This window comes from Equus quagga, chromosome 17 (genome assembly GCF_021613505.1).
Source record: "Equus quagga isolate Etosha38 chromosome 17, UCLA_HA_Equagga_1.0, whole genome shotgun sequence".
In the NCBI taxonomy this organism is placed as follows: Eukaryota; Metazoa; Chordata; class Mammalia; order Perissodactyla; family Equidae; genus Equus; species Equus quagga.
The window spans coordinates 52,768,717-52,791,929 of record NC_060283.1 but is presented as its reverse complement, the minus strand read 5'-3'; the positions used below and the strand labels follow the sequence as shown (position 1 = coordinate 52,791,929).

The 23,213-nt window shown below is 48.5% G+C and overlaps 1 protein-coding gene across 4 annotated transcripts in view; it reads left to right on the top strand.

The window, feature by feature from the left end:
- Positions 1-3,963: 3,963 nt before the first annotated feature.
- The window catches only part of SMARCAL1 (SWI/SNF related, matrix associated, actin dependent regulator of chromatin, subfamily a like 1), a 53,596-nt gene continuing 34,346 nt past the window's right edge, over positions 3,964-23,213 (top strand). Inside the window, exons 1-9 of one of the 4 annotated variants that reach the window (XM_046644023.1) lie at positions 3,964-4,156; positions 5,246-5,282; positions 5,687-6,573; positions 7,320-7,370; positions 11,039-11,248; positions 13,597-13,647; positions 18,150-18,336; positions 21,885-22,035; positions 22,787-22,954. In XM_046644023.1, coding sequence (XP_046499979.1) covers positions 5,745-6,573; positions 7,320-7,370; positions 11,039-11,248; positions 13,597-13,647; positions 18,150-18,336; positions 21,885-22,035; positions 22,787-22,954 — 1,647 coding nt within the window. In that variant the 5' untranslated portion in view covers positions 3,964-4,156; positions 5,246-5,282; positions 5,687-5,744. The other 3 variants (XM_046644026.1, XM_046644024.1, XM_046644025.1) reach the window with 3 other exon arrangements.

The following is a 23,213-nucleotide window of genomic DNA, read 5'->3' as shown; positions in this document are numbered from 1 at the left end:
AGTCACGCCTGTGCAGAGGACTCAGGACTTGAGCCCCAAGGCCACCTGCTCCCCTTCCCTCACCTAAAACCCCAAATAAAAACCCTTGCTTGGAGATTTTTCAGGGAGATCAGGATTACAGCATTCGTTGCCTGTTCTCTTTGCTCAGTGCTTTGCAATAAATTCCTACTTTCTTTCACTGCCCCATGTCAGGGATTGGCTCGCTGTGCGACAGGTGAGCAAACTCACTTCAGGTTCCAGATCAACCACTTGGGCAATCTCCCATGAGATGGATATAACCACATCAAGAGTAGACTATTGAGCGAAGTCTGGGGCTCCCCTTGTTGTAGGACCTGTGGAGCAGCACCCTGGGTGAGGAGCAGAAAGGAGGACATCTGAGAGGGAGTTTGGGCCCCAGTGTTAATCTATTTCCTTGAACAAGCTGCTGAGCTCCTCTTTGTCTTGATTTTCCTTTAATAATGATGAAAGAACACAATTTTTTCAATTCATATTTCTGTAAAGAAGCTGCCTAGTATACAGAAAAAAATAGCAGTCCGTAAGAAAGTTCAGTTTACCACCCTAACTTTCTCAGCCAGCTTCACCTCCATTGCTGCCAGTTGGAGGTGAGCAATGGGGCTCCGAGTGTGTGTGTGTGTGTGTGTGCACTGAACTCAGACATTCAGGCCCCTTGGGATGGAGACATGGTCTGGAGTCTCCCTCCAAGAAGTTTTCCAAAGTGACCATCCAGCCAGGCCACCATCATCTCTTCTATGAACTCCTGCCAAGGCTTCCCCACAAGGCCTTCCTATTGGCATCTTATCTTCCTCCAGGGCATGCTCCCCTCAGTGGCAAGAGCAATCTTCTTAAGACACATGTCAGATCAAACCGTCCAGTGTGAGTCCTTTCAGTGGCTCCCACTGCTCTCACAGCACAGCTGAAACTTCTTTCCCTGGCCTGCAGGACCCTGAGATGACCTGTCCTGCTTGCCTCTCCAGCCCCATCTTGTGCCCCTCTCCTCCTCTCACACTGTCCTGCAGCCACACTGGCCTTCCTTCAGCTCCTCAAACTTGCCCAGCGCCTTCTCGCCTGGGGGCCGTGTGCTCGCCTTTGCCTCTGGTTCAAAACCCTCCTCCCTCCGACACCTGCATGGCTGCCTCTTCTCCTCTTTCTGGGCTCAGCTTCAGTGCCTCCCCCTAGAGAGGTCTTTCCAGAACATTCTGAAATATTTCCCTCTTATACCTCTAATAGAACCCTCTGTTTCGGTCCTCCGAGTACTTATCATTTAGTTTGTGTCGTGTTTTTGTTTTGTTTTGTTTTGTTTTTTGTCTACCTCCCCGGCTGGACTCTAAGCATTATGAAGAAAGGGGGACATCTGGGTTCTTATTCACTGCGGCAACCCATAGTAGGTACTTGCATTGTTGTTAAATGGATATACAGAGGGATGGATAAATAAAGTGAAATTTGGGATATGGGAAGAATAAAAGAAGTGAAATTTAACAGGTCTGAGAAAACTGGAGCAAGATGTCACGGGGGATGCTTTTGGAAACAAAGCACAAAGTCGTCCCAGCAGATAATGTGCCAGACTTGAGAAAGAGGCTATGATGTAGTCACAGCCACCAAGACCAAACAGAGAATTTAAGATGCCTGGAGAACCCTCACACGAAACTATGGAATGCACCGTGTAGAAATGATACCAGAGTTCCTGTCTTTATAAGATATGTGTTGAGTTTTGGGGGGGAGGAGTGCTATCAGGAGGTAGATGAGAGGAGAGAGAAAAACTGAACTGTCAGACTCAGAGCAATTAAGTCCATCAGAACGGAACAACTGCTAAGGAAGGTGAATTTCTTGGCTTATAAACCTTCACACAGCTCCTCTGTGCTTTGGATATGCAAATGCCTTTGCCGATTGGCAGCTCTGAGCAGGGACCAGCTTCCTTATCCACCCGACGTCTTGCATCTGCTCCCGAATCTTATCACAGTGTTCTAGGAGTAATTAGCTCAAGTGGTGACATGCCCTTGAGGTGGCTGTCAAAAACTCCCTCCCCAAGGGCTGCCAGGCCCTCTCTAGGGGATCAGAAACGGAGGGAAGCGGGAAGCCCAGCATCTACATCACTGGCACGTAAGCTCAGGGAGAGGGACTTTAATCTGTTGTAGGTGCCCAGACAGACTACTAGGCAAGGGCAAGCAGGCAACAACTATTTGTGTGTGTGATTAGTGTCTAGAAAGAGCCCTGCATTGGGACCAGCTTCCCCCTGCAGCCTAGCCTCTGCCTGGTCTGTGACGTCAGGCACAGCTGACTTCTGCAGGTGAGTTTCTACGATCCCTGAAAGGACCACCAGCTGATCCCACCTCTATTCTCTCACCTGTGAAACGAGATAGGCTCTGAAGTCCCTTCTAGCCTCAAAATTCAACATATCAATATATCTGTCAGTCATCCACCTAGCCACGTATCTTTGTTGCTGTTCTAAGTCCTGAGCCACTGCTAATAGGAGTGACTGTTTCTATGGCTGTCAGATCAGATTCCCAGTTGAATCTGAATTTCAGATAAACAGCAAATGCTTTTTTAGTGTAAATATGTCCCATTTGGGACAAATATTTAGGATATTTGTTAAATCTGACAGCTTTAGCCATTCGTCTTCTATCCTCCAAATACTGTAGCCTTTTGCGGGGACAGGAACGGTGTGTTACTCATCTCCAGAATCCCTTACAATTGTGCCTGCCAGATCTTTGGGTTTCATAGACTAAACATTATTGGCTTTTTTTAGAGGGGAAAAAGCTGAGATTTGAACTCTTTCTAGGACTAAACTTTACTCAAGTCTGGTAAGCCAGGCCAATGTCTTTGCCATTTATAAAAATGGATTTACTCTTTCAAGAGTCACACCAGGTCTATACGATTATTACAACAAAATTCAAATAATTCAGAAAAATATAGATTAAAAAGCAGAAGAGTTTGTCCCATCCTACCCTGGTCCTGAACAGTTGGTGAGTTTTTGAGTTTCCTTTCCAGAACTTTTTCTGTGAGTTTACATGCATTTATAGGTAAAGGGTTTTTTTTTTTTAAATGGTCAAACTACCACATACACATTGCTGCGCTTTGTTTTTCTTAACAATATGTCATGGCCATTTTTCTAAATCCTTAAGTAGAGACCTACCTCTTTGTTTTTAAATAAGCTACGTTTGAAAACAGAATAGTAACATTCATGTGTACACTGATGATGGGGGAATATTATATTTACCACCAATATTTAATAGTGGAGTTGATTGTGGAAGGGAAAAGGTGCTCGTGCTCAGAAATGGGGTAAACTGACTCTAATAGCATCAGTTTACTAATTTTCTCTCAAGAGTAGGGGCATCAAAATCCGAATCACAAATAGCCTAACCAGGCCTTGAAAAAGTTATTGAATAACTCAGTCTCAGCTTTCCCTTCTGTACAATGGGACACGAATAATAACGTCGTCGTGAGGATTAAATGAGAATAATTCACATTACATGCTCAGCACGACGACTGATGATGAGGACGATGCCAATGACGACGATGCTGATTCTCCTTTGTCCATGAAGGTCAGGTCTAGGTTGGGACAGCAGGGATGGCTCAAATTGCAAGGTGATCAATACCAGCAATGGATGCCCCAGGGTATACTTTTTATTAAAAGCTACCAAATCAGTCTGGCCGTCTAGCATACCCTCTGGAGACAATCCGACAGCTCTCTGAGACAGCTCTAACAGGGAGACCCCAGTTTGGGAAACCTCAAAGTCCCAGGCTTTCGTGATCCGGCGGATGCTTAAACCTTTGGGGGAACCTAGAACTACCATTCCCAGGGTGCACCACTCTCGCCCCGCCCACGACGTTGCGTCTCTTCTAATTCTCGCCAGGCTCCGGGTCCAAACTACAAATCCCAGAAGACACTGTAGGACCGCTCCGGTTTCTTCACTATTTGAAGCGTAACTCCGGCCGCGTTGCCCGCTGGGAAGTGTAGTTCCTCGGTGAGGCTTCTCCCCTGCCTCCACCTCCCACGCCTGGGAGCTACAATTAGGCGGGCGAACTGGCGGCACTCGAATACCCTCTTGTAATCGCCCACCCGGAAGAGTTATCTGGCTCCGGAGGGCTCTGGAGACGTGCCTGGGTTCGCCGTCGGCTGCAAACGTGGCTCGCGCCCTAGGCCTCGCGGAGCAGAAAGGTAAACTGGGAGGAAGGCGACGGAGTGGGACGAGACCAAACGCCAGCTTGGAGCAGGGAGTGGAGCGGGGGGGAAGGGTGAATCCAAGTGGAGTGATAGGGGTGGGAGTGGGGCGTGGCGCTTCCTTCCTGTTGGCACGGGTGAAGAACGCCCCCTAAATGGAGTGGATCTGAGGTCCTAGCAAAGAGAAGAGGGGCGTCCATGTGGTGCGATGGCGCTATGGTTTGGGGCTGATCAGTGGGACTTCATCCCGCGGCTTCGCCTCCCCTGGCTACTGGAGGCACTTGGCACACCAGGCCTCGGCCCTGTGCCGGGGAGCGCTGGTTGGAAAGTCAGGCAGGAGTGTGTTGCCCGGGGAGCCTGAGCGCCGCAGCCGTGCCCCGGGACAAAGCCTTTCCCTAACCCCTCCTTCACTGCTGTGATTGCGGGAGGTGGAAGGTCTGGAGATCGATGTTGTTGGAGTTCTGGCCAAAGGGAGCCCCAGCAGAAGGAAACCTTTAAACCCTCGGGCTTTTCTTAGAGGCCTAAACTTTGGTGCTGCGGGAGTTCCCGCTATGTCATCATTATGAGCATTACATTGGGTGGAGGCTATTTAGTCTGAACCAAACCACAGAATCTGGTATCCAGCTCCCTGGGTCTAGAATATTGCAAAAGTGGCTCAGCTCATAGAAGGAGGACCTGAGTAAAGTAATTGAAAAAAAAAAATCTGGATACAAAACAGAATGTATGTACTGATCCTATTTTGTAATAAATACATCTGTCTTCCAAATATGTGACATCTATCTGTGGATAGAAAAGAATCAGAACTATACCATGCTCTAAACTATGCACACTGGTTGTTGATGGATGGTGAGATTACAGATTAACTTTACTCTTTTCTTTACATCTTTATGTAGCATTTCCCCTTATTTTTCCGAGTCGGTTACCCCATGGTGGTGTGTTTCGGGAAACAGGCACTAAGGCCACCTGCTCTGTGGCTGGCAGCCAACCACCTGCAGATTGATTTGCCAGAAAGATAAGAGGATGGAATTGGAAGGGTGAATTCAGTGTGCAGCCTGTGCGAGGCTAATGCATTTTTCCTTTTTCCAGGTTGGAAAGAGGCTGTTTTAGCAGGCGTCACACCATGGTACGTGGTTGTTTTGGTCTATGTCTAATCCACTATCCTTTCTAGTTTGAAATGTCGCCCTTCTTATTATGTGATGGATTTAGGTGGCAGTGCATCGCTTCCTTGGGATCTGATAACTCTCATTGGCTGGGGGATAAGAGGGAGAAAAATCTTGCAGCTAAAATACCTTTTCGGCTTTGGATTTCATCTGACCTGGCTTTTTGCCTGTTTTGTCAGGGTCGTTATTTTTAGCATATGCTGCCTTCTGTCCCTGTGTGTGTATGTTTAATTATAAAAGAAACATTAATATATCCTTTGGTTATGCTCTTGTGCATTTCCTAAAACAAAAGCTTGTTAAAATCAAGGTAGGAGCATGGCAAATAAATTCTTTTAATGTTGACTTCAATATTTGTTTCCTTCCTCAGCGTTTGCAGAGTTTCCGATTAAAGATTGACGTTCCTGCATAAGCATTTCCCTGTTAAAATGTCCTTGCCTCTTACAGAGGAGCAGAGGAAAAAAATTGAAGAGAATCGACAGAAGGCTCTGGCCCGTAGGGCTGAGAAATTATTAGCAGAACAACATCAGAGAGCAGGCGTGGGCTCTTCCTTTGCTGCCCAGCCTGCCCAGTCCAAGCAGAGCTCTTCCCAGAATGTCCCCAGGGATCCTTCCAAGCCAGGAAGCCATGGTGTCATTTTCAAGCAGCAGAATCCCAGTACTTCTTCTAATGGTGACCGAAGACCTTATAATTCCCACAGTTGTCATCCCAGCACTCCAGAGCAGGCAAAGGGGACGTGGAAGAGGCAAGAAGAGACGCCCACAGCCTGCCCAAGTCACAGCCCCCCAAGTCAAACGACTCTCACTGGGATCTCCCCTCCCTTGGCACAAAGTCCTCCACAGGTGCCCAGCCAACAGCTCTTGGGTTGTGAGTTAGGTCAAGGTCCTCCTCAGGCTTCACAGGAGACCAAATGGACACCTTTTGCGAACACGACTCCTAAGCCTTTGGCCAAAGCAAGGAGTTTCCAGAAGACACCAGCTCCTTTCTCTGGACAGCCTCCCAGGGATCCTGAATTAGGGGCGAATATGATGAGTCCTTCCACCTTGAGGCAGCATATTCCTGACATCCCCTGTGGCTCAGGGAGCGTGGCCCCCGGAACGGAAGGAGGACTCCCACAGAAATTGGGGGCCTCGCTCCACAAAGCAGTGAGCTCCCAGAACGGGGTGTGCGTGAGGAATGGGGACCGTTTCCAGGTGAAGATCGGGTACAATGCGGAGCTCATCGCAGTGTTTAAGAGTCTACCCAGCAGAAGTTATGGTGAGGAGGCTTCTGGCTAGTTCTTCACGTGTTCTGGTCTATCTCTAGAGTCGCTTAATCTAAGAGTTTCTCATAAATATGAAGAGAGTGCATTGGCACATTCTGTCCTTCCCGTTGTTACAAATTCTGTTTTAGCTCATGTTTCCTTTTGTAATAGTCATTTGTTCAAACAGCTGCCACGCTAGGGGGCTGCCTGGTGGGCCGTATGGAGGGTGGATGGATGTTTGCTGAAAGGCCAGCTCTCCTGCCAGCTGTTTTATGTGCATTGTAGCACTTCAGCCTAACAACGGTCTTTTAAGATAAGTAGATGTGATTTCCATTTTAAAGGCAGTGGAACTGGCTCAGCAAGGTGAAGTGACATGCTCAGGTTGGTTCAGAGGCGGGATGTGGCCAGCTCGGCCAGGCTCAGAGCGCACACTCCTTCTCATACCACTTTACCTGAGTACCCTGGGGCTCAGAGAGCTTGGATTCCAGTCCCACGTCTGTCCTCAGCCCTTTTAGGGGAGGCCGTGATGTCCCAGGGCCTGACTTGAATTCCACTGTGTGGAAGCAAAGTGTTATCCTCGTGTCTATTTGCTATTTGTCTTCTACAGAAATTTTTGTAAATCAGTAGGAGTTTGTCAGTCAACTGTTTTGAACATAGCATTCGTTTATTCATTCATTCATTCAACAAGCTTTTATTAAATGTCCACATACAACTGGTAACAAAAGTTAGCAGCAAACCAAGTGCTTATGTCTCCTTTCAGATCCTGCCACTAAGACGTGGAACTTCAGCATGACCGACTACAGTACCCTGAGTAAGTAGGGGTGTCGCCCCCACGCAGGGAGATGCGGGTGTCAGAGACCTCCTCTGGAGTAGCAAGATGGAGTCAGGCTTGTGCTTCCTGTGGCTTTTAGGCGCCATCCTGGTGCTCTTCTTCCTTCTCACTGTGGCCAGCCTAGGGAGACAGCTCCGTGGGTCAAAGTCTGTGGTCATACTAAAACAAGCTAACACTTAATGGAAGGATCCTGCTACAGGCCATGTTGTTCTAAGCCCCTTATGTATGTTAGCTCTTTTATTCCTTATAACACCCCTTTTTTTTTTTTTGAGGAAGATTAGCCCTGAGCTAACATCTGCCACCAATCCTCGTTTTTTGCTGAGGAAGACTGGCCCTGAGCTAACATCTGTGCCCGTCTTCTTCTACTTTATATGTGGGATGTCTGCCACAGCATGGCTTGCCAAGTAGTGTGTAGGTGTGTACCTGGGATCCAAACCGGCGAACCCAGGGCTGCCGAGGCCGGATGTGTGCACTTAACTGCTGTGCCACCAGGCTGGCCCCATAACACCCATTTTAAAGATGGGAAAACTGAGGCCCAGAGAGGATAAGTAACTAACCTAGGGTCACACAGCCATTAAGTTGTGCAACTGGGGTTCAAACCCAGACGGTCTGACTTCAGACTGCATCTTCCCACTGGACTGCTGGCTCCAGCTGTGCCAGCCCCTGCTCCCTGAAGGTAACAGCTCAGCAAACAACACGAATACTCATGGCACTCTCTCTGCTGCTGGTTAACTCAAGAGTGCAGGGACGGGGGTTGCCAGGCAGGCTCCAGCCTGATACCTGGATGCCCAGTCATTGTCCGGGCCTCTGGGTATACCACTCTGTCTTCTCAGATTTTGTTGACTGTCCTGCACCAAGGGTTTTGTCACCTTCTCCTGGTGTCTGGAGCCTCCATCTCTGTCAAGGAGTCAGCCCTGGGTGTTCTCATCTCCCATTTCAGCCATCTCTCCTCGCAGCCATTTCTACACCCTGTCTTTCCCCACCCCGTCCAAAAAAGGAGAAGATGAGGCTGCATGGGGAGGTCACTCCTTTGGGTTTGGGGCCTGAGGTATAACTCTGGAGTCACCAGTACTGTTTCTGGAGTGTGCTGAGACGGCTCACCACGGAATTTCCCGTTTCTCTCCTTGGCCTCCACCTCTTGAAATGTGTGGCATCGGGTGGCATCCCTTTCTTGGTGGCTGCTGGTGACCATTTTTATTGTTATGTTAATCCTTGTGTTAGGTGTTGGGGGGGCAGGGTCTGACGCCTGGCTTCCTCATTGTTTTCAAACCAGTGATTTCAACCGTCATGATTTTGTTTGTCACCTGTGTACTCGTGTTCTCTGACCACAGTGCGTGGTGCCTTGGCTGACTTCTGCTTTTGCAAGTTCATTTAGGTTTTCTGTGTGGTCTGGTTGCCTTTGGTGGTGTTCCACGTAGTTTTTGAAAACTGTTTCAGGGCACACAGTTGTGTAGCTTTTAGATGAACTTTCCTGATTGTGGCTTGTTTAGCTGCTCTGGATTCTCACCCGTGTTTTGCACACTTGACCTGCTGTCTGCCGAGATAGACCGTGAACGCTCTTGTCACAGTTGTGGATTTGTGAATTTGTCCTTATTTTTAACCCTCAGGTAGGTGTGTGATTGTCGTGTCTTCTTAGCAGATTTACTTTCTATCAATATCACAGATAAAGATGGTCTCTGTCAGTCTCTCTCCTTTTGCTTCAGGTGTGCCTCTAGATTCTGCCTTTTTTTTTTTTTTAAAGATTTTATTTTTTTCCTTTTTCTCCCCAAAGCCCCGCGGTACATAGTTGTATATTCTTTGTTGTGGGTCCTTCTAGTTGTGGCATGTGGGATGCTGCCTCAGTGTGGTTTGGTGAGCAGTGCTATGTCTGCGCCCAGGATTCGAACCAATGAAACACTGGGCCGCCTGCAGCGGAGCACGCGAACTTAACCACTCGGCCACGGGGCCAGCCCCTGGATTCTGCCTTTTTATCCCGACCTCATACCTCTCGTAGGTCAAGGGGAAAGTATATCAATGTGCAGAGAAGAGCCACTAGCCCTTATTATCTCCCCACTCAGTTAACCAATGTTCATATTTTGGTTTTGTTCCTTGCAGCCTTTTTTCCATGTAATAAAATATACAAATCTTATATATGTAATATAATTTTTATCTTGCCTTTTTTACTTAGTGTTCCAGCAGAAGCATTTTTATTTTAATGGTGAATGTTAACAGCTAATTCTGAGTGATGAAAATGAGGCTGTCCCCTGTCCATTATTGGGACACTTTGACCTCCAAAAAAATGATTTCCTATTATTGAACTTAATATTTGTTTTTGTATTTTTGTCTTTTCCAAAATTTCTTACTAAAAAGAAACATTAATGGCTGTATAACATTCCATCATAAGAATGAATGTGTGATAAATTGCTTAAATCATTTTCTTTTTGTTTAATTTTAATTTGCTCCCTGTTTTTCCACTATTAAAGCTGTAAGGAACACGTTTGTCCATAAACTTTTGTATTTTTATTTTATTTTATTTTTTAAAGATTGGCCCTGAGCTAACATCTGTCGCCAATCTTTTTTTTCCTTCTTCTTTTCCCCAAAGCCCCCCAGTACATAGTTGTATATTCTAGTTGTAGGTCCTTTTAGTTGTGCAGTGTGGGACGCCGCCTCAGCATGGCTTGATGAGTGGTACCATGTCCACACCCAGGATCCGAACCACGAAACCCTGGGCTGCTGAAGCAGAGCCCGCGAAGTTAACCACTTGGCCACAGGGCCGAGCCCTAAACTTTTGTATTTTTAATTGTTAGTTGGGATAGATTCCCAGAACTTGAATCATTATGATCTCTTTTTAGCCCTCTTGCTATATATTGTCAAATTGTTTTCCAAAAGGCTTTGTTCCCAACTAGCAGTGCAAATATCTATTTTTTTAATTCTGCAAGTTTCATAAGTAAAAGATGGCTTTTTATTTCTGATTATTTGTGAAGCTGAACATTTCTGCAAATGTTTATTCGTCATTTTTCCCCGTCTTTTGAATTGGTTACATCTCTTTCTTATCTTTTGTGGTCTTATAATTTTTTAAGTATGAGCTCTGTTTATATTTCTTGCAAATATCTGTATTTAATAGCTTTGCCTTTCGATTCAGTTTGTGTGTTTTGACAGTCTGGTTTTATGCAGTCAAATCTATTAATCTATGAAATTCATCAGTAATAGGTAAGATAAAACTCAGAACTGTGCATCTGTGGCCTGACAGTCCTGTCTCCTTCCCTGTTGTCCCAGCCATAGACAGAGTAGTGACCCAGGCGTGGGGTTAAGTGGGTGATTTCTGTGTGCTGGCTTCAGTAGCTTCTCTGACACAGCAACGGAAATTAACAAGTTTACTCATCCTGGTGAGATCCCTCTTTCCCCTGTTTGTTTCTGAATCCTCAGTTTTTTAATTTGAAAACTCAAGTAACAGAAGTTACATTCAGTAAATACTGAATTTCCCGAAGCCCCAGTTAAAGGACACTTACTTACAAGCCCTCGCACCCTCCCAGTGCCTTTTCTTGCCTACCTGCCCAATGTCGTTTCTCTTGGCCCTGTCCCTGGCCGCCTCCTTTGCCTGCCTGCACCTCCCAAAACCCTGTGAAAGTCTTCCGTGTTGTCACCTCTGTCCTTTTCTTCTTCTGCAGTGAAGGCAGCCCAGCGCCTCCCCAAGGTCACCCTGCAGCCTTTGGAAGGGGCCGAGGGCAGTGTGGCGCAGACCCACCTCCCTTCAGCCCCCTCGCTTGGCTTTGTCAAAGGGCGATGCGTGCTCATCTCCCGGGCCCGCTTCGAAGCAGACATCGGCTATTCAGAAGACCTGATTGCACTGTTTAAACAGATGGATTCCAGAAATTATGGCAAGTAATTGTCCTCTGCCTGATTTGCAGGATGCATAGTGGTCTGTGATCTCAGAGTGGGGTGTTTTTCGGCTCTTTGAACATTCAGAAATGACTTTCTAATCTTCTCCTCTTACTCTAGAACGGAGATGCCTAAATTGTTCTAGACAGTGAACACATCATGGGGCCACTTTTGTCCTTAAAGTCCTCCCAAAGAGGAAACTCCGGTTTTCCCCAGGCACCTGGTCAGTGTCTTCCTGGTAGAAGCAGGTAAATTCCTGCTTCAGCCATTTAAACCCACCTGTGTTTATTTTGTCCTTAGCAAAGCTTGAAAAGTGGGTGTTTGCCAGAAAAATAAATGCCTCTGGATGGAGCAATGAGTGTTTCGAGCTTGAGCACACCTCAGAACCACCAGGAGGGCTTGATAAGCCCGGATCGCTGGGCCCACCCCCAGAGTACATGCTGACCCTGGGTCCTGCCCAGAGGGACTGATTTAATTGGTTTGAGGTGGGGTCTGGGTGCTGGTAGTTTTAAAACTCAGCAGGTGAGTCTAATCATCAGCTAGGATTGAAAACCGCTGGCCAAAGCAGAGCAGTTTGACTTTCTTTTTAAGGCAGAAGTCGGCTTTAGGACTTTGAACTCCTGGGTTTCATTCTTAGCTTGGGCCATGTTGTTTTACAAAATGGTCTGGCTTTTATGGATTACTGTTCCCATCCTTGAAATGGCTTTAGCCCTTCTCTAGGCAAGTAGAAAGCAAACCCGTAAAACCTCGTGCCTTTGTGACCTCAGTGCAGGCGGCGTCATGGAAGGCCTCTGGAGCTATGGCTTCTCGGTGAGAGCTCTCCTCCAGGTGGGGCTTCTTGGAAGGATGCGATGCTGGCTGTTTTGTTTTTATCCCTTCAATGGCTCCAGTTTTAACTGCTGAGCAGGGCTTAGGTGAGATGTGCCGGACCCACCCTGAGTCACGGGACGAGCTGCTCACACGAGGACCAGGGGTCTTTACCTCTCCCACCCCTGAGGTGTTCCGTTCAGCTTGGGGTGGCCTTTAAAAGGCCGCTGCTGATGACCTGTGTCTTCTGAAAAGCGTGACTTTGAAATCACACTCCTGACGTAGTCTGCTGTTTGGGGAATGTGAACCTCTGAAATATTGACACCCAATCCTGTCCACATCCAGACATCCAAAAACCACGACTGGATTTTTCCGCCATAGCCGCTGTTTGCAGGCTTTCCCCTCTGCTGCCCTGTAGCCGGCAGGGTTGAGCTGTCATCAGGAGAGACTTCTCTACTGTCCCACATCGAGAATAAGCGTCCACTTTGCTCCTCCTGTCACATTACACCTGGCTGCCTTGCCTTCTTCCTGAAACGGACTCACTATGTCCATGATGCTTTGTCCCCAGCCGGCTTGCTTTCCCAGTGCCCATACAGAGAAGAGTTGACTTTTGCTGTCCAGAAAACAGTTATCGAGTTGAAGATTTCTAGATTTTTTTTTTCTAGATTTTTCCAGAAGGTAGATGGGTAAGGAAACTAAGTAATTAGCTAGTGTCGGATAAGCGAGATGCTCACCTTTCTTAGTCAATACTGTGTGTAGTTTGTGCTACACTGTGCTAATCAGCAGATAGTGTAGTAATAATAATAATTTACTATTCCTCACTTTTTTTTTCCTGCTTTTTCTCCCAGATCCCCCCAGTATATAGTTGTATATTTTAGTTGTGACTTTTCTTTTGAGTGCCCATTATTTGCCAGGCATGTTTTTATAAGCATTTTACATTTAAATTTCATGTAATCCTCACAAGAAATCTGCGAGGCAGGGGCTGTAGTCTCCTCATTTTTCAGATGTGGGAACTGAGACACAGAGAGGTTACATAATTTACCAAGGTCACACAGCTAAGAAGTGGCAGAGCTGGGATTTGAACGCAGGCTGTTTGCTGACTACATGCGGCTTATTTGCCCTGTATGAAATGGAGCTAACACTGTGCCCGGCTTATAGTGTAGTGAGGAGCAGAGGAGATGGTGCATGTGAGTCTCTTGGCACCGTGCCTGGTTTAAAGTGAGCGCTGGATACGTGTAAGCTGCAACTGTTATCATTGTCTTGGAAATTCAGGACATTTCTACCTTGCGGGGCCATGCCCCGTCATGTCCCCCGGGAGCACCCTTTATCACCGCCCTTCCAGCCCACTGTCACCGTGTCTGCTTGTCTGTCCTCCCTGAATTCTATGGAGCATCAGGGGCATGCACTCCCTCCATATCTGTGTCCCCAGGGCTGGGCACAGGACCGGCCTTGTCCTCCGAGCTTCCTGGGCTGAGTAAGTGTGATGACGCAGCAGGAGGGCAGGGGGCCGTGATTGCTCATTTGTTTTTTCTCGTTGCAGATGTCCAGACCAAGAAGTGGAACTTTCTGTTGGAAGAGCACAGTAAACTAAGTGAGATGCCCACCTTGCTTGTTTTATATCTTGCCATTGTTAATCTTTATTTGTCTGCCTTAAATGTAACGTAGTTTAAAGGCATCTCCTCCCTCCGCTGCGGTAATGTCACGTGCTGGCCTGCGGGACAGGTGAAGGTAAAGATGTTCTCGGGCAGCTGCATCCACGTCCACTGGGACGGCAGCCTTACAGCAGCCAGGCAAACCAGGGCCTCTCCTTCCGTCGGGGTGAGGCAGTACTGGTCAGATTCCTGAGGCCCGTGCAACCTTCCCACCCATCGTGGAAGTTTTAGAAATGAGGCTGTGTGGACATTGGGAATCAGAGGTGAGCTGGGATCGCTTAGCTTAAACGGAAGCTACTTCTGATTCCCTCTGAGAACAGGCTCATTTTACTTCCAGAATCAGATAACAGTGAAGGCGGGAGAGTCTCCGTGGGTACAGGCTTCCTCGTGGGCTGAGTCCTGCTGGATGCAGAACCCTGGGCCGGGGCACGTCAGTGTGTAGTAAGCACTTTGGAGACTGACCGAGGGAAGGCACATGTGTAGAGATATCACCACGAGAAGGAGGAGCCAGTTTACGCTCATCATTTTTCTTCTCTGTGCTCTGTTTGGGTGGGACAGTAAATTCTAAAATGCTGAGAAGGCGGGACGTGGCTTATCTCAGCCTACCCTGGATGCCAGTCTGTCACCCATCTTCCAAGCTCTCACGATTCTGCAGTAGGTATGCAGGTGGTGCAACTTCTGTTCCTCCTGCTTGACCCTCTGAGGGCTTGTTGGGCCTCCCAGCCTGTGCTGGTACCAGTCAGGCCAGGAGACATGTGATCTAGCCCACAGAGCTCCAAGTCGTTGGCCATCTTGCCCACCAGGCAGGGACTTTAAGGAAGACGGAAAAGCTGGGTTTCCTCCCTTTGTCTCCTCCTCGTGTGACTTACCGTATGATGTCGAGTAAATACAACGTTCTAGGTCCCATTTGTAACTTGGGTAACAGAAGGGGTCTTTAATCCATATCTGCCCTACTGACAGAAGTTAAATATAAGGGAAGAGCTTTTGATTCCTTAAGGAAAGACTTGCTGCAAAGTCAAGGTTAAGTTTGAAAATGATGTGATACTTATTTAGTATCAGCAAACACCAGCTGAAGCAGCAACGGTGGCTGGTGTCGATCTGAGACCGCATGGCTGCTGCTGTTTGGAACTTGTGAGTCAGAGGGAATTATTTGGGCAAAGCTGAATCTTTGATGAGCATTAGGAGTGGGTTTTTCCCTTTTACCCCTTTGTCTTTCAACCACAGAAAGACATATGTTAGCTATAAAGGCTTTGACTTCTGTGGAATGACAAAAAGTAGAGTACTTAAGGCTTTACAGATGAATGTAATGTTGAAAAACCATGACTCGCAACTCACGTAGCATTACATTGTGGGTCCAGCTCTTTTGTGGGCCATAGACTCTGAAATAGCTGATGAAAATGATGGATTATTCACCCAGGAAAATGCATATGATGGCCACACATTAAATTTTGCATTTGATATTAATAATTCCATGGATCTTGAGTTAAGGGTTCCAGATTTAGAGTTGAGATTGCATTTTTACGTTCTGTCTCGTCATGACAGTGTCTTGTGGAGGGTAGGACTGATTCTGCCCATTTCATAGACTGGGAAAGCCTGGACCCAGAGAAAGGAAACTGTTGTTTTCCTCATTGGGAGCATTGCAGGGTTGCAGTAAAGTCAGTGACAGAAACCAGACTGAAATTGCGATCTCGAGTTTGTAACATGACCCACGTGGAAATGTAGAAGCCAGGTCTGTGAACCAGGCAGCCGAGGAGATGAGGCCCTGCAGAATACCACAGCTGCCCGTTTAGTTCTCGCTCTGCCGTTAACAGACTGCAAACCTGCGGACTTTGCGCCTGTGTCGTCGCCACTGGATCTCCTTCCTTGTGTGTGACATTAGATTGTTGAACCTGAGCTAGTGAACGTGCGCGTGTGAAACTAACTAAGAAATGACAGTAAGACCTTCTGAATCTAGGATACTCGTTGATGACGTGGTGACAGTTATTTTCTCCAGATAAGGCAAATCTGAGCTTTCCTCTCCTTTTCTAGGTGACGTGAGGCCTTCTGCCCACGTGAACCTGGCATCAGGCCTTGTGTTTTCCCCTGACTGTCACACTCCAGAAGGATTCTGCGTCCTCCTCAGTGATCGTGTCTTGTCAGCTGCTGTTTGAAAACATTAGCATCTCTCTGCTGTGTGGCTCAGTAGCGTTCTACCAAAGAACTGTTTTACAGAGGCGATGCTGGATGACCGGCAAAGCCAGACAGCCCATTGCTGTCATCTCCCAGCACAGGGAAAGGGCAGCGCTGACAGTCGTTGATGGAGAATGGGGCTTGCTCAGAAACACACCCAGTTGGCAGCGTAGGGTAGGAGACAGCAGTTGGTGGGAAGCAGAGTGTAGGTTGGTTTTTCCCTCTTGAATGGCCGACAGAACATCATGCTTGCACAACCCCACATTTCACACCAGCAGATCGTCAACCCTTTCTTAGCTTTTGTCAGGTATTTGAGTTCTGAGGAGCACTAGGATTAAAATGCAAATAGTTTCTGAAAGCATGTGGAGTGCTCAGGCCCCTGCGGTGTGCAGAAATCATGCTCAGATTTAATTTGGAGGCATAAAATACATCTCTGTGTCCATGTGGACAGTCTCTTTTATATTGAAGCTGCCAGCCTCACCTGATTTCTTACAGTGATTCTGTTCATGCAGACCGTTTCCAGAAATCACTGGTACCTGTATTTAGTGGAGGACAGAAATGAATTTAAATATATCGAAAGTGCGGAGCAATTTAAGGTAGCTGAAGATGGCTCAGCGCTCCATATTCACACCAGTATTTGCCATGGTATCCAATTGATGGTCGTGGCAAAAGACTCTTGGAATACCTTGTTAGGATATCTAGAAAACGTGACCGTATGGAATAGAGAACTAATAGAATTTCAAATAATATTAGGTAGAAATGAAATACACCCAGTTTTTCTATTTGGTTCCCCCTCCTGGATTCCTGAGGACAGTTAGCCCTTTGTGACTTACTGTGGCTCTCCCAGGGTGCCCCTGAAAGGGTAAAGGGTAAAGAGCAAACGAAGATCTGTAAACAGTGGTTACTCTTCTAATTAGATCTTTCAAAGGACGATGATAAGAGGGAAGCACATCTTGAAAGCTACCACCCGTAGGACAGCAGGCTGTGATTAGTAGTTCAATGGTAATTCTACCCCTAGAGATGTCTATGTCTAGCATCGTTTCTTTAACTTTTTAATTTTTAACTTGTCTTCCCCTGGGCCCCCCAATACAGTTTTTCCCCCTAGGTTTAAAATCCGGTGAGGCTAAATTCTTTCAAAAACCAAAATCAATGAAAGTAATTTGCTTTCATTTCCGTGTAGATCCCAAGTACTTTTTCCCACTTGGTTGATGACTCTGACCAGAAGAAGAGATTTCCCATTCATTACTTAGGGGCCTGGAACCAGCGTGCTTGGAGGGAAAGTAAAGACCCCTAAATAGAAGCTTTCACTGAAAAAGTCGGAGTAGTGGTCACTCTTAGTAACAGTTTAGACTCTGAGCTTAGTAGGGGTGGGTAAACTTTTTTTGTAAAGGGCCAGATAGTAAATATCTTAGGCTTTGTGGGCCGTGTGGTCTCTGTCCCAGCTACTCAGCTCTGCCGTTGTAGTGTGAAAGCAGCCGTGGACAGTCCATCAAGCATTGTCATGGCTGTGCTCCAGGAAAGCTTTTACCAAAACAGGCAGCAGGCCGATTTGAGGATGGGGAGGGAGCTAATGGACTTGCTCACTCCACCGTGGAGATCACTCCTGTAAAACCCCCGTCTCTCAACGAGAGGTCATCGTTCTCCTGTGGAGAGTCTCAGAAGTGTGCAGGGCCACTTGTGTTTCCATCACTTGGTGGCCTTTCCCCTTTGTTATTGTTTGTAAATAGCCCTGCTGTCCTGCAAATCTTTCCTGGAAACCCCTTCCAGCTCTCCGTACAGGGCACAGTGCTTCCTTGCCTGCTGACGGCAGGAAACTTAGAGTTCTCAGCTTTCTCAAACATCAAAACCAAAAGAAAACATAAGGAGAACGGAAACAAGATGTGTTCATTCAAAGTCTTGCTTTTTCTGGGCTGATTTTTTAAGAATATAGGTCCTTAATAATTTGAATGGAAATAGTAAGATAATTTTTTTAATTAGTTTAAAAAAATTCGTCACAAAAACAGTTTACAGTTCTTTCCAGTGTTTGTATAGTGTAGAAAATCACTGTTGCTTTACTGATGTCCTCTTTTTGCATAAGTTAAGGAATAGAGAGGGAAAACCAGTTCTCTGGGTTTATGTAGGATGTGTCTGTCCGCCCCTGGTTTTCTCTCCAGTTAGTTTTTGAAGATGGCATGCAGCCGAAGCCATGGGACTTTGTATTTCCAAGCCCCTGCCCTCTCCCCAGATCTCTTGGGCATTCACGCTCCAATTCGTGCGCCTCTGTTCTTTCTAGTTGAGAGGGTGCGCTGCCTTCCGCAAGTTCGGCTGGATCCTCTGCCCACGACACTCCTCCTGGCGTTTGCTTCTCAGCTCGAGCAGACGTCTCTGCGTCCCGCAGCCGACATCCCTGAGGCCGACCTTTCTGGAGTGGACCCCAAGCTCGTGTCGAACCTGCTGCCCTTTCAGAGAGCTGGAGTCAAGTAGGTCCTTGCTCTTCCTTGGATTTCATCACTCACCACCGATTGGGTTCAGATGCTCCCTCTTTTAAGAATGCTCATCTTTCATGGACATCTAGAAGCATCTAGGCATTAAACAGCCAGGTGTGCTGTTACCAGAGCCTGATTGCAACCATTGATTTCAAATTCCATGAGTTAATCAGGACTCTGGATGGCAGATGTGCGGAAACCCATCTCCAACTAGTTTCAGAAAAGAGATTTCTCAGTGCATGTTGTAGAAACCCAGGGCTCTGAAGAGCTCATCAGGCCCTCTGTCCCTCTCTCAGCTCTGCTTTCTTCTTCCTTGGCATTGTTCTCAGATGGGCACCCCTCAGGTGTGTCAGCGAGGGCTGCCAGGGACTTCGACTTGCAGCCATTGGCTCAGCAACCCAGCAGAAACCCCTGTTTCCTAGTGGTCTGACACTGATGTGCCTTTTACCTGGTGCCCACCCCAGGACTGGTCACTGTGGCCTGGGGGGCTCGGAAGTCTTCTTGGCCAGACCAGGTGATAGGCTCCTCCCTGGAGCCAGAGAGTAGGGCCTGCCCCACCCGAATTACTGCAACTGAGGGTGCGAGGTGGTGGTTCTCCAAAGGAATGGCAGGGTGCTCTTCGTACGGAAGGAAAAGAGATTAAGCCATGTCCTGCTCTGTCCTTTTTCCCAGAGTTTCTTGGGAGAAGCAAAAAGACAGGTTCGAACTTGCCTTCTAGTGAAAATAGGGGAGGTCACAGAGGAAAGAGGAGGGTTGATAGTCCATCCAGAAATGCTAAGATCTAGACCTGTCAGTAGTCAGTGTGACCGGAGAAGGGTCCTGGCCGGGGGAGGAACCTAAACTGTCAGTGGACCTGGCAGATGAGACAGCCCGCCTGCAGCCCGCTCGTCCGTTTTGGTTGAAGCTCGGCTATGTCTCGGGCAGGATGTTGCTCTGTGTGTGGTTTGGGCAGAGTCCCACCTTCCTGCGTTCCCAGGGTTCCAGCTCTGCCGGCCCCGTCTTCCTGTCCCTTCCAGCTTCCATCTCTGAGATGACGTGCTCTGCCGTGGCAGCCCTTCATCTGTCGCGAGGTTCTTTGGCCTTGTTTTACCTGGGCTCAGGGCGGTGTTTCCCTTTGATCTTTCCTCCTCTGGCTCCTTCACTAATGCTGAGAGAGGGGCCACCCGCCCCACCCCCTGGGCAGCCCCTGCCTTCAGTGCCCAAGTTCTTGGCACCAGTAGAGATCCTTGGGCCCACGTGGTGTGTGCTGGCCTCGTACATGCAGCTCACCCCGACACCCTGAGGGGCTGTGTGTGTGAGGCCCCCCGGGGCCCCTGTGCATCAGCACCAGAGCAGGGCCAGCGGGTTCCACCTGTTCTCTCTGTGGCTCTGAAACTGCTAATGGTACTTACAGTCTTTCTTCAAAACTTTCTGATTAAACCCAGATTTTAACTTTCATTCTCTGAAGAGGAGCGGTTTGGTATTGGGTAAAGGGGGCTGGCAATTCCATGGTTTTTTGGTTTTGTTTTGTTTTTTCTGTGAGAACTACAATGGAAAACTCCCTTATAGTTATGGAGTAAAATCTCTCATTCATTTATCAGCTTCCTCTGGTATCTAAAGGGTCCCTTTCAACAGATGAGCGAGTTGAGGCTCAGAAACACAGTCATCTGTCTGAAGTTGCTCAGCTTGCAAAAGTGGAATTGGGGCTGAAATCCGTGTTTTCTGTTGATGGGTGCAGCGGATTTCTTGTTATACCAAACCAGCCTGCGGAGGATGGCGTTCAGCTCTGTGACTGTTTCTCTGTTGTCCAGGTGTTTGCTTTGTTCTCATTTTTGGCCACTTTGTTCCTTGGTTGGGCTACCTCAAGGCAGGGAAAAAGGAAGGACCGTGAAATTCAGGGGTCCATTCTGCTTGAGATTGACCAGCTGGGCTAAACCGTGGGCATTGTACATGGCGGCGCCGAGGCTCAAACAAAAGGCCCTCCGTGGTGTGTGGCTTGGGTGCCCAGTCTGCCCTGGCCACCGATTTGTAAATTGGAAAGTGAGATAAAAATAAATCTTTTCACGCTTGCCCTCCCCGCATCTGTCTGTGCTGTGGGGTGATCCCAGAAATGGCCGGGACGATTCAGTGGAGGTAGGTGTGCGAGAGGAGGCTGGGCCTGCTCAGGGAGGGGAGTTGGCACACCGCTGGGCCCTTGCTCCCCACTGAAGGAGTCTGGGGGATGCAGGCAGGGACGCCCCTCTCACAGAGTGGGCTGTTGTGGCTGCTAGGAGGGCAAGGAAGTGCCGTGACAGGACGCCTCTTGTCTCTGGGCCCAGGCACACCGGCCTCACGCCACCCACATGTTACCCACGGAGGTGCTGCTGCTCAGTTTTCCACCTTTGTTGAACTTTGGCTTTCCAAGGCCAGAAACACTATTTCCAGGCAATTCGGAGGGGCCATGTGCAGCGTAGGATTGTTGTCGGCCGTACCAGCTGATCAGAAGAGGTCATATTCTCTGTCTTTACTGTGTGAGAAAGAAAAAGAGCTAGTCACCTGGGTTGTTACCGGTCTCTGAGCAAACTGAGTGTTTCAGGATTCAGATGGAAGACGATGGGTCCGGAGCAGACCAGGCATCTGGCACTCGGAATCCTTTTAGCTTTTCACTGATGTGTCGTGTGACTCGAGCAGGTCATTTTAATCTTTGTGTCTTTGACTATTTTTCTCCTTTTTGTGGATAATAGTTATAAGAGGAACACGAACCAGCCTTTAGGTGCTGCCGGGCTCCGTGTTAAGTGCTGTGCTTGCTGACTCTGGTAACCCTCGCAGCAGTCTCTGGGAGCTCCTGTGCTATTCCCATTAGGGCTGAGGTGCGAGGAGGCTGTGTAATGGCGTAAAAGCTACAGCTGCTAATGGGGAACTGGGATTCCAGTTGGGGTCCGAAAGAGTGGAATAGGCCCTGTTCACAGACTGTTAGCAAGGGTTGTTACACCGAGGGCGCTGGGCCCCGGAGGCTGCTGGTTGATTAGACTCGCTGGGGCTCGTGCTCCCTCGTGAGTCGCCCGTGCTGTCCTCTGGCCCTCTCCTCTCCTCCAGCATCTTCGCTCTTGGCTCTCTCTTCCCTTTGCCTGAGTACGGCATCCTCTGAGCCTCCGACCCCGCCATCTCGTCTGCCTTCTAGGCGGACCCCTGCGTGAACATGCGTGCCCCTCCTGGCCCCTTAAGGACCTCCTCTGTCCTCTCACGTCCCCTGGGCCTTGCCTCATCGGGCTGAGGGCAACTCCTCTTATTGGAAACTTCCTCCCTCAGCTTCCACGACCTCATTATCTTCTAGAGCTTTTTCCTGCGTTTTGACCATTTCACATTTTCCCTGTTTTGACTCTTTCGAAATTATTATTCTGCCCCCTCATTGGCTCCTGTCATCCCTCTGTGGGGCAGGTCTCTTCTTGCAAGCAGGGCCCAGGCTGGTGAGCGCATCGCCCCCGCCGAGCGGTGTGTGTCACTCTCCGTGGCGGCGTAGTGGCAGGTAACTGACGCCCTTGGACACTGTGCTGTTCTGCCATCCTCACCTGGTCTGCTTTCAGTTTTGCTGTAGCAAAGGGAGGCCGCCTGTTGCTCGCTGACGACATGGGCCTGGGGAAGACCATCCAAGCCATCTGCGTCGCGGCCTTCTACCGGAAGGAGTGGCCACTCCTGGTGGTGGTGCCGTCCTCTGTGCGCTTCACCTGGGAGCAGGTCAGTCCTCTCCCTGCTGTGTTGGTGACCACGAAGGTTCTCCTGGGTGTTAGTGATGAAACGGCAGCCTGGGGGCAGGGCCTGGGGAGCTTAAAGATGGTTATCTTGTGTGTTTGATTCCCACAGCACCATCAGGAATTCTAAACTAGAGTTAGATGGTCAGAACCAGCCCTTCGATACCAGAAGAGGGTCAGCCCAGGCACGCCAGGGAGCCACCCAGATGCCAGCTGCTGACACGGAGGCACCTGCTGGCCTTCCATGGGCTCCAGTGGCTTTGGGTAGAGATGGCAAGATTTCTGGAGAGAGCAGGTGGCTCTGTAGAAAATGCTGACGTAAATATTTTCATTGTCACCAGTGCCTTTGGTGTACCAGGCTCTGCTCAAAATTCCTTTATAAAAGTGCTCTTAAAAAGAGTCGCATTCTTTCCCGGCAGAAACTTGCCGTCCAGTTAGAGATCACAGAATTGAAGTCACAGACCCCACAAAGCAACTGCTCACAGGCACTTGCTTCCGAAGGCGGGAGGTGTCCTGTTGGTGGAGAGTGAAGGACAGTGGGTGGAGGTGATGGCTGTTGGTGGGGACGAAGCTCCCAGCAGATGCAGGAGGACGTGGAGGGAAGGAGGCCAAGCTTGTTTTTCAGGGCGCGTTCACGGTGCCCCCCACTGAGAGGGTGCGGTTACGGGTGGCTGGGGCCACAGCTGGCAGCTGCGGGCTGGGTCCTCATTTCGGTTTTGTTCTCCTGTCATCCCCAGGCCTTCCTTCAGTGGCTGCCGTCTCTGAGCCCAGACCACATCAATGTCGTGGTGACCGGCAAGGACCACCTGACGGCTGGTTTGGTCAACATTGTCAGTTTTGACCTTCTGAGCAAGTTGGAAAAACAGCTAAAACAGCTAAAAAGTCCTTTTAAAGTTGTCATCATTGTAAGTGACTTGGCAAAGTCTTTAAGTGTTTTCTCTCTCTGCACAGTTTGTTTTTAAAAACTCCAAGAACTGTCGGATCTTTACTCTCATGCAGCTTCCCTCGGCTTCTAGGAGAATAGCAATCCCTGCCTTTATTCCTTGGGGAACCGACATTCATTCTTCTCAAGCAGCGGTTCTCAACCCTGGCTGTAGGTTAGAATCTCCTGGGGAGCTTTTTAAAAAATGTGATTGACTGTGTCTGTGCCGGGGGTTTCTAGGC